This window comes from Solanum tuberosum, unplaced genomic scaffold (assembly GCF_000226075.1).
Source record: "Solanum tuberosum cultivar DM 1-3 516 R44 unplaced genomic scaffold, SolTub_3.0 scf00683, whole genome shotgun sequence".
Lineage (NCBI taxonomy): Eukaryota > Viridiplantae > Streptophyta > Magnoliopsida > Solanales > Solanaceae > Solanum > Solanum tuberosum.
The window spans coordinates 52,031-62,261 of NW_006239602.1; the positions used below are offsets into that span (position 1 = coordinate 52,031).

Here is a 10,231-nt window from a genome sequence, read left to right on the forward strand (position 1 = left end):
TATAGGACTGAACTCATTGTATATATTGTGTGTCAAAATAAGGCTAATCTGTCACAGATACATACTGTCTGTCACTTTCCGCAAAAAAATGTGAACTACATTGTGTATATTTCATGCCCAGAAAATAGTGTGCTTTTGTCTTTAAAAGTACATTCATGTCTTGTTTGAATTTGGTTTAATTAGTCTCTTTAAATATTGGAAGGACTCAAAATTTCATGTACCAATGCTTTGGCTATCTATGGGACTAAAGCCTTTTGGGGAGTCGTTTGATATGCGGAATAAAATGGATATCTCAAGATTAAGTTTAAAATTAAAATTATACTTTCTTCGATTGAAGGTATTAAATTTAGCCTAGGATAAATTAGACTATAATCCCGAGATAACTTTGTCCACGAACCAAATGACTTTGCGGAAATAAATGTAGACAACATAATGACTTGTTCAAGTGACATTTAGCTACCTGATAACAATTTGATATATGTCAAAAGTTGTGAAAGTTGTCATGCCAATACACATTAGGCTGCAATCTTCTCATTAGCAAAAGGTAGCATGATAACACAATTTTCCCAACTGAGTTCAAACATTATAATAAAATGTTAAAACTTCCAAAAGGGGTTTATGGAAATTTTTGATTGGTTTCATCTATAAACCAAACAACAAAACAAGAAACTCGAAAAGCAACCAACAAGTTGCATTGTTGTAGTCCATCAGAACTCAATGTTCAACCATTTAGTGTAGTAGACACAGGTTTTCGGAGATATAATTCCATCAGGTGTACATACACTAATCCTAGGGCAAGCACCACATGGAATCGAAGCCATTGGTCCTATTGTTTTCGGACCTGAAGTATCTCCAACTGCAATTCTGTAACAAGCAGATCCAATAGGAATAGAATGATACTCTCCCAAACCAGTACTCTTTACCTCTATAATGGCATCGTCCAAAACCATAGAGTTCAATATTTCACCGACTTGTTGACTTGTGCAGCACTCAACAACTTTCCGTTTCTTCAAAAAGTCGTGGATCCCCTCCACAGTAGCAACTTTCATCATTCCTATAACCTTAAGGCACGTCTCTCTAAGAACAGTGATGAATTCCTTGTCAAGTTTTCCCTCGGAATACCATGCTCCACCAGTCAGTTCCTCGGAAGGTTCATACTCAACAGCCATGTAATGCTTCTTTGCCTTATTTTGGATAGTAGGGACTTTTTTAATCAAATTCTTCTTCACCAATGAAGTTAGGCATTTATCGACAAGAGCTGGTGCAATGTTTGCCTCTTTTTTCACATCTGCTACCCACACACCCAGATTTTTTTTACTTTTGACCACATTGAGCACTACAAACTCAGCATCTACAAGTCCCTGAGTAGATGAATCCAGTCTTTTCCGCTTCATGGCGGCTGCTTCACTTGATCGGCTCATCTCTCTGAGCACAAGAAGAGTAAATTAAAACAAGCCCGACACATCCATAATCTCTTAAACTTGCAATTGATACAAATTGCAGTTCGAAATTTATATTTGCAAATTCAACATTTGTATATATTCCGCCTTAAAATTGCAATTGGAACAAATCATAATTCAAGCGTTTGAATGAAATTTATACTCGCAAATGAGTTGTATAGATTACGCCTAAAAATAAACGTGGAAGAAGGGAGTAAACAAATTAGAACGGAAAGATATAAAAGAGAGAGACTTACATGGAGTGACGGAAGAGGAGTCGCCGACTCTAAATTGCTGATGCCGTCGCCGGTCGGAGGAGTTTGCACAGCACAAACTACTGGTAGATTGTGGGTAATTTTGAACGGGGGAGAGAGAGAGAGGGGGTTCAGGGGAGTTAATTTGGGGTTTTGATACTTTCAATTTGGGTTTGATCTTGGAACGGTTCATTTAGTGTAGCCCTAATTATCTTTGGGTTATTGCACGTATGCCTATTAAATAACTTTGGAAACCCAGTTTCATTTTTATTTCGTGATTTGAAATTATGAGATAAAATTAACGTTTTGAATTTTTCTCCAAAAAGCTTAATTTGAGAATTTCATACTTTTTAAATACAAAATTGACCCATAAGTTTATATTCTTTTAATAAAAAACTCACCTTTTTTATATCTACACAACTTTTTGTGAGAATATCAAAAGAGTGATGAAATATTTACAGAATATGAACATGTTAATATTGATCAACAAAAGACTTATAATAAAGAGTAATACACTATAACTCACGTTCAATTTACTTTTATTTTATTTTATTGAATTGAAGTCCTAAAGTTGGATATTCTCAACTTTTAACTTTTTGCTTATAATCTACTTGAAAAAAGTCAATCCAAACATGAGTTGTAGGTAATCCATGAGTCTCTGAAGTTACAGTTTCACAAGCTACCATGGTTTGTTACATATATTTTACAAGACAAGTCCAAAAAAATGAAAACAAGATAAAAGAAAAGATGGTATTCATTCTGTCCCCCAACTTTGTCCTCACCAAGAATTTTTTACATTCTATTTTGGCTTGTTGTTGGACAATGTAAGAGGTTGGTTTGAATCTTGTTGAGTCTTACAAGGACATCTTTCATACTGATTCTCTCTTGAGGTGATTCAGATGTACATTGTGAGGCCAATTCCATTACCAACTTAAAGCAAGTCTCTTTGAATGAAAACTGCTCATCCTGTCTTGAAAATAAATTAGCATCCACTACATCCATCACTCTATCGGGTAATGATTCAAACACCCATCTCTTCAAGCTGAGTTCTCCAATGAAAAGATCGTCCATGGGCTTCTTTCTTGTTAAGGTCTCCATTAACATGATACCATAGCTATAAACATCTCCCATGGTTGACACTAAGCCTTCTGATCCATATTCTGCAAACATACGCCATATATTTATCTTCTTAATCAATAGCAAAATGAATCGTGTTGTTTCTTAACTACACAATGAGACAAATAAACATAGCAAAGACTAGATAACAGTTGTATACCTGGTGCCATGTAGCCAATAGTGCCTAACGTCTTCGTTTGTGCTATCAATTTATCAGCTGTCATAAGTTTGGATATACCAAAGTCACTGACTCTTGCAACCATGTCTCCATCCAAAAGTATGTTACTTGGTTTTAGATCACAATGTACAACAACAAAAGAATGACCTTCATGTAAATATTCCATTGCAGAAGCCACATCAATCATAACCCTCAATCTTTGGCTTAAATCCAAAAAGTTGTTGTGAGAATAAAGCCAAGCATCAAGGTTTCCATTTGGCATGTACTCTAGAACCAATGCTTTAAAATCAAGATTAGCACAACTACTTATCACCTTAACAAGATTTCTATGGCGAATGTTACGCAAAACCTCACACTCCAAATCAAATCTTCTAAATGCATCTTGTACTTCTGTGTTGAAAACCTTTACAGCAACGATAATTCCATCTTGGAGTGTTCCTTTGTACACTAGACCAAGGCCTCCCCTGCCAATCAAATTGGCTTCATCAAAGTTGTTTGTCCCTCGAACAACTTCATAGTAAGAGATCCTCTGATGGGATTGGCCAATCAAATCTGGTATAGGAAGTTGTCTGCTTATTTTTCGGTATTTGAGAAACCAAACCATGAAAATTGTTGTGACTACTAATGCTACTGCAACTGATGCAAGAGCAAAAGTTAAAGCCCTCCTTTTGTTTTTTCTTTTCATGCCACCAATTCTGCATTCCGCCACATTGAATTGAGATGGTCCACACAATTCAGCATTCCCCATGAAAGATGCAGCTGTCAAATTAGCAAAAGGTCCTCCATTTGGAATCTTACCAGTGAGTGCATTGAAAGACACATTAAGATAGCTAAGTTGTTTAAGATTCACCAGAGACTCGGGGATCATACCTGAAAGGTTATTTCCGGATAAATCCAAGTATGCAAGAGCAACCAAGTATCCGACTGATTGAGGTATAAGACCTTCAAAATTGTTCATCGACAGAGAAAGATTCACCAAATTCTGTAGTTGTCCAATTGTGCTCGGAATTTCTCCTGAGAATTGATTTCTTGATAAATTTAAATTGCTTAGACTCCTCAAACTTCCTATTCCTAAAGGCAGAGAACCATTGAGAAAATTGGAGGACAAACTCAGAGTTGATATACCGATGTTACTCCAAAAAGTTGGAGGAATATTGGAGCTCAATGCATTGGAATCTAAAAAGAGTTCTCTTAAAGAAGAGAGATTTCCCAAACAACTTGGTATTTCATCTGAAAGCTGATTTTCACTCAAGTCAAGTCGAAATAAGACCTCCATATTGCATAAGCTTTCTGGTATGGTACCATTTATTTTATTTTTCCAAAGTGTCAACTTTTGCAATTTCCTCATGTTTCCCAATTCATGAGGAATTGAACCACTCAAACGATTCTTTCCAATGCCTAACCACACCAAGTTACTCAACTTACTGATTTCAACAGGGATTTCACCTGTGATGTCGTTTCCAGAGGTGATGAATACGTCAAGAGAATCAGACCAATTACTGAAGGCTAAGGACTTTGGAAAAGTTCCTCTGAATGCATTATATCCTAGTTGTATACGCTTCAAGTGCTTGCAGCTCGATAGGGAAGTAAGGAAACTTAATTCCCTTGTGGAAGGATCATTTGTCAGTTGATTCCATTGCAAGTTGATCACTTCAAGCTGCTGCAAATTTCCAAGATTCCTCGGCACATCCCCACTAAGAAAATTGTGACCCAAATCAAGGAAAGTGAGCTTGGAAACATTTGAAATGGAGCTAGGAATTGTCCCACTAAACTGGTTCAACCTAAGATAAAGGCCATTAAGATTTGGAAAGCTATGGGCAAAGTTAGAAGGTAGAGTTCCAGAAAGCTCATTAGCTGCAAGCGCGATCGTTTCTAACCCAGAAATGTTATAGAGAGAGCTAGGAATTTGACCTGATATATTGTTTAAACCAAGATATATTTCTTTCAGATTAACAAGTTTTGCAAATTCTGTAGGAATGCTTCCATGAAGATTATTAGCACCAATATCTATCATCACCAAAGTCGACAAATTCCCCATAGTAGGTGGAAGAGTTCCGACCAATTCATTATTTCGAAGACTTAGATGTTGAATTGCTCGAAGATTCTGAATTTCACTTGGTATATTTCCTGAAAGTTATATCACATTTTTGGAGTTGTTAGACACTCAAGAACCAAGTTCTTATCTTGTAATATAAGGAGAAATAGATCAAACAGACAGGCAATGCACACACGGACATATTTAGTGTTTTGTCAGCAAAACTGATAGTAAGATTGATATCAGTGTAGACATCCTATACTATAATCTCATTCCAACACAAGAGCCTTACAAAAGCTGGTGGTCATTTAATCTTCTGCCATTTGACTTAGGAAAGTCCTATGAACCAGCAACTTTCACTAAAGCATTTGCGTTTCTGTTTCAAGAAAGAGATCTTAAAGAGTCAAATTAGTTTAAGATCACAAGTTTAAAAATCGAAACATTTGAAATGGAGCTAGGAATTGTCCCACTAAAGTGGTTCAACCCAAGATAAAGGCCATTAAGATTTGGAAAGTTATGGGCAAAGTTAGAAGGTAGACTTCCAGAAAGCTCATTAGCTGCAAGTGTGATCGTTTCTAACCCAGAAATGTTATAAAAAGAGTCTAGAATTTGACCTGTTATCTTATTTGAACCAAGATATATTTCTTTCAGATTAACAAGTTTTGCAAATTCTGTAGGAATGTTTCCATGAAGGTTTTTAGCACCAATATCTAGCATCACCAAAGTCGACAAATTCCCAATAGAAGGTGGGAGAGTTCCAACCAATTCATTATTTCGAAGACTTAGATGTTGAATTGCTCGAAGATTCTGAATTTCACTTGGTATATTTCCTGAAATTTATATCACATTTTTGGAGTTGTTAGACACTTAAGAACCAAGTTCTTATCTTGTAATATAAGGAGAAATAGATCTAACAGACAGACAATGCACACACGGACATATTTAGTGTTTTGTCAGCAAAACTGATAGTAAGATTGATATCAGTGTAGACATCCTATACTATAATCTCATTCCAACACAAGAGCCTTACAAAAGCTGGTGGTCATTTAATCTTCCGCCATTTGACTTAGGAAAGTCCCATGAACCAGCAACTTTCACTAAAGCATTTGCGTTTCTGTTTCAAGAAAGAGATCTTGAAGAGTCAAATTAGTTTAAGATTACAAGTTTAAAAATCTTCTCTACTTTCTTAAACTCCGTGTCAAGTCAAAACCAGATAAACAAATTGAAACGGAGGGAGTATTAGTTTTCTAGAGGTTGTCACATGGACATATATATGGCCTATATTGAAAATGATTGTTTCAATAAGGAGTTGCTCTAGCAATGTAGTTATAGAAGAGGATCCCAGGTTGTTAGTTGATGGTTGCTCTTATGGTCTTTTTAAAACATTCTATGTTCGTAAAACGCTCCATATATAGAGAGTTTACCTGTCAATTTATTCCATCCAAGAAACATATCTTGAAGCTTTGACATGTTCCCCATTTCTCGGGGTAAATTTCCTATTAATTAAGATACAATATCAGGAAAAATACAATGATCAATTCAAGAAGAAGGAAAAAAAAGGAAATGAGAAGTACAAGTTAGTTAATTACCTGTGAATCTGTTGTAAGACAAGGACAGAGCTACAAGTTGGGTGCATTTATCTAAACGACTAGGAAGTTCACCCACTAAACCATTGTTACCCATGAATAAATATTGCAGCATTGGGAGATTACTGCACATGTCATTTGGCAAATTCCCACTTAGATCATTCAAATTCAAATCAATGATCTTTAAAGAAGAGATATTGAAGATAGATGATGGAACATATCCATATAGGTCATTTTCAGAAAGATCCAGCACTTCAAGCCTCGAAAGAAATCCAAGGCTTTGTGGGATTTCACCTGTGAGATTATTCATTTGCAAGGACAAGTACTTGAGTCTCATTAGACGGCCAAGTTCATTGGGAATTACACCATTAAAAGTGTTGCCAAAATCCAAGAAACTAAGGAAGGAAAGGTTCCCTATTTCTTTCGGAATGGACCCTCTTAATCTTAGACTCTTGAGGTTTAGTGAGACAACTCTATGATGCCGTGTGCTACAAGAAACACCAATCCAACTGCAAACTTCAGTCCCTTGTGTCCAGTTTCTTATCAGAGTTTCATCGGGGTCATTGGTTATTTGTGCTATGAAGACTAATAGAACTGATTCGTCAGTAAAGTTTGTCCTTGAAGCAGATATATTGATGCAGTAGATTAGTAAAAGGAGGCCTGTCATCGCGGCCCTTGCCATCATTATTTTTTTAAGAACCAAAGTATTTGATAGGGGTATGAAGGAAATTAAAATGCAAAAGCAGAAAAGAAGTTCTTAATATGCATTTCCTCCTTTCAAGTATCCAACTTTATATAATGGGCTCGCTTGGATACAATCGCCTCTTGTGTAATCCAGTTAAACATCTTGACTTTGAATGTTAAAGGGATAAAACTCAAATATGCCATTGAACTTAACAAAATGGCCTATCTATGCCACTCGTTATAGTTGGACATAAACATGCCACCGACGTTACCATTTTGTCCATATATTCCATTACCTGATACCATCAGATTTTGCTATGTGGCATTATCTAAACCCTTCATTACTTACCACCGCCACCCCTCTCACATGGTCACCCCCTTTTACGAGTGACATATGTTATCCATTTCGTTAACTGCAGTGGCATATTTGAGCCTTCTCCCAAGGTCCCATCACATCCCAACCACTATAACACCGCATATTTCAACATCGGCCACCCCCTTTTACGAGTGACATATGTTATCCATTTCGTTAACTGCAGTGGCATATTTGAGCCTTCTCCCAAGGTCCCATCACATCCCAACCAGTATAACACCACAAATTTCAACATGAAAAGACATACATACTCTTCATTCACACGCTCATATGTACTTCCACAACCAGCTACACCTCATTAGTGTAGTCTCTTTTAAACCTGTCTTATTAAAAAAACATCTTTTTCTGTCCTTTTCCCAAGCCACCGCAACACCCAACTACTGTAACACCTCAAATTCTACCATGAAAACACATACATACTCTTAATTCACACACTCGTATGTACTTTCCATATCCAGATATACCTCATTAGTGTACTCTCTTTTAAGCTTGTCTTTTTTTCTTTTTCTTTATTCTGAAACAAATTTTATGTCCTTTTCCCAAGCCACCACCATATCCCAACCACTATAACACCCCAAATTCCACCATGAAAATTCATATATACTCATAATTCACACACACAAATGTACTTACATACCAGCTACATCTCATTAGTGGACTCATTTTTAAGCCCGTCCTTGTTTTTATTTCTTACACAAATTTGTGTTTTTCTTAAATCTTTTTAAGAGCCGTAAAGTACGTGAAATTTGTGAATGATGTAGAATAGGATAAGATTCATAATCCAATTAAATAAGAGAGTATAGTTTTTCCATATAAAATAATTGTGTTATTGTATAAGCCTATAAGGAACAAACTTGTCCTTATAAGTTTGTTATATTTATTACATAAAATCAGAAACTACAGACGTTTAAATAGGAATATATATGATTCAAAAAGGTTGAATGTCATGCATCAAATGATAAACAGAAAAATAACATTGAACTTAACAAAATGGTTCACAAATGCCACTCGTAAAAGGGGTCAGAGGGGAGGGAACCGGTAAGTAATAAAAGATTTAGATAATGTAATATTAGGGGTCCATTAGTGGGTAATGACATATGTAGCCCAAAATGGTAACGTCGATGGCATTTCTATGCCCAACTATTACCGAGTGACATGGATAGGCCATTTCACTAAGTTTGCTGGCATATTTGAGCTTTTTTTGAATGTTCAATATTACAAGTTACAATCTTAAGAGGTGTCAAAAAGAAACTGAAAAATCAAATCACCAATAATGTCTATATATTGCCTTTGCAGCATAGTGCAAGTAGATATTTTTCTCTCTAGTCTACGTAAGATGAAGGTAATGGATCTGAAATAATATAGCAGGATAAAGGTTATTCAATTGCTTATCGTTCTATCACCATCCTTATAGAGGCAACTTGTTAGATCCAAGTTTAGCCAGTGTATTTATGGTATATGTAAAGTCAAACTCTATAACATGTAGGCCATATGTACTTCAACTCAATATATAAGTTCTACTCAGGTGGAAATTAGATGGAGGCCATTAAAAATTGACAGTGATAGAGCAAATTGATAAAGTCTTAGTTAATTTTGTCTAAAGTCCTGATGACACAATCTGATTATTTGTGAAATTATTGAAGTGCAGTTGTTATAATCTCATAACTAAGCTGACTAGAAATTCTGAACTCTACATAAAGTCTGTTGTTAGGCCAATAATAACGGTTTTCTAAGAAAAGAGAAGTTCAAGTTGGGAATGACTTTTTGCGATATTACAGGACAAACCAAGTTAATTAATACCTGTATCGGTGATGAAAGTCGTAGCTACTCAAACTGGAGTTGGTATTTAGAGGATGTGTCAATGTCTTTGTAGATATGTAGTTTGTCATCTTAAACAACAACTTGTAGACAAGAATGAATTATAATTGTGCAACGGTCAAAACTCTAACTGAAAATAAAAAATTGTAGAATTAGCTGCCAATTATACCAAACACCATCCCTCAATGCAGTTCCAAATATCTCTCTTATTATATAAATAAAAATAAATATTTGTACCTGTTTAAACAAATCTGAAACTTTAAAATGGGTAAATGCTACTATTTCTATGAACTTGACTTAACAGTTAGCAGCTTAGCATATATTGCAGAATGCATAGTTTGTCGAGCAGAAATTAAAGTAAAAACGCAGAAATCACCTCAATGGCGATCACGCAGGGATGTTTATTTGAGATCGTAACTCTGAAATAAACATAGACCAGTGCACACCACTCGCCGAGTGGCTCTTTCTTCATTGTAGATATTGTACCGCCGATAAGACTCTGTACAATCCCTTTGTTTACCCGCCCATGGCAGTGCACAGTGCACTGCAATGCCCAGTTCTAGTGCGTTTGACATCACAGATTCCCAATTTACATAATTTCAAAAACCCAGCAGATTCTACAGCAAAAATACCAACAGAAGAGAGACGATTTTAACTTGAAAAATGGATCCAATTTGACTTGAAAATGGGTCAAATTTGAGGATTGATCTCCTCAACTCTTAAATTGAGCTAAGATTCAATTATGTTT

General features: G+C 35.8%; 2 protein-coding genes across 5 annotated transcripts; both read right to left on the reverse strand.

The window, feature by feature from the left end:
- Positions 1-451: 451 nt before the first annotated feature.
- On the reverse strand, positions 452-1,888 carry LOC102589765 (DNA-directed RNA polymerase III subunit rpc6). Its single transcript, XM_006366822.2, has 2 exons — positions 1,697-1,888; positions 452-1,425 (listed from the first exon to the last, which is right to left on the reverse strand). Exon 2 carries the CDS (start codon positions 1,419-1,421, stop codon positions 708-710), a length of 714 nt encoding a protein of 237 aa, XP_006366884.1. The 5' UTR covers positions 1,422-1,425; positions 1,697-1,888; the 3' UTR covers positions 452-707.
- Positions 1,889-2,348: 460 nt separating this feature from the next.
- LOC102590996 (LRR receptor-like serine/threonine-protein kinase EFR) lies at positions 2,349-9,951 on the reverse strand. Of its 4 annotated transcripts, none has more exons than XM_015305111.1 (5): positions 9,860-9,951; positions 9,466-9,613; positions 6,447-6,518; positions 2,970-5,114; positions 2,349-2,853 (listed from the first exon to the last, which is right to left on the reverse strand). In XM_015305111.1, the coding sequence occupies exons 3-5, from the start codon at positions 6,499-6,501 to the stop codon at positions 2,486-2,488; spliced, it is 2,568 nt and encodes an 855-aa protein (XP_015160597.1). In that variant the 5' UTR covers positions 6,502-6,518; positions 9,466-9,613; positions 9,860-9,951; the 3' UTR covers positions 2,349-2,485. The 4 variants fall into 4 exon arrangements, with proteins under 4 accessions (XP_015160597.1, XP_015160596.1, XP_015160595.1 ...); XM_015305110.1 differs by lacking the exons at positions 9,466-9,613; positions 9,860-9,951 and adding an exon at positions 6,612-7,774 and having other exon boundaries at positions 2,970-3,746; positions 3,858-5,114; XM_015305109.1 differs by lacking the exons at positions 9,466-9,613; positions 9,860-9,951 and adding an exon at positions 6,612-7,774 and having other exon boundaries at positions 2,970-3,767; positions 3,858-5,114.
- Positions 9,952-10,231: the final 280 nt, after the last annotated feature.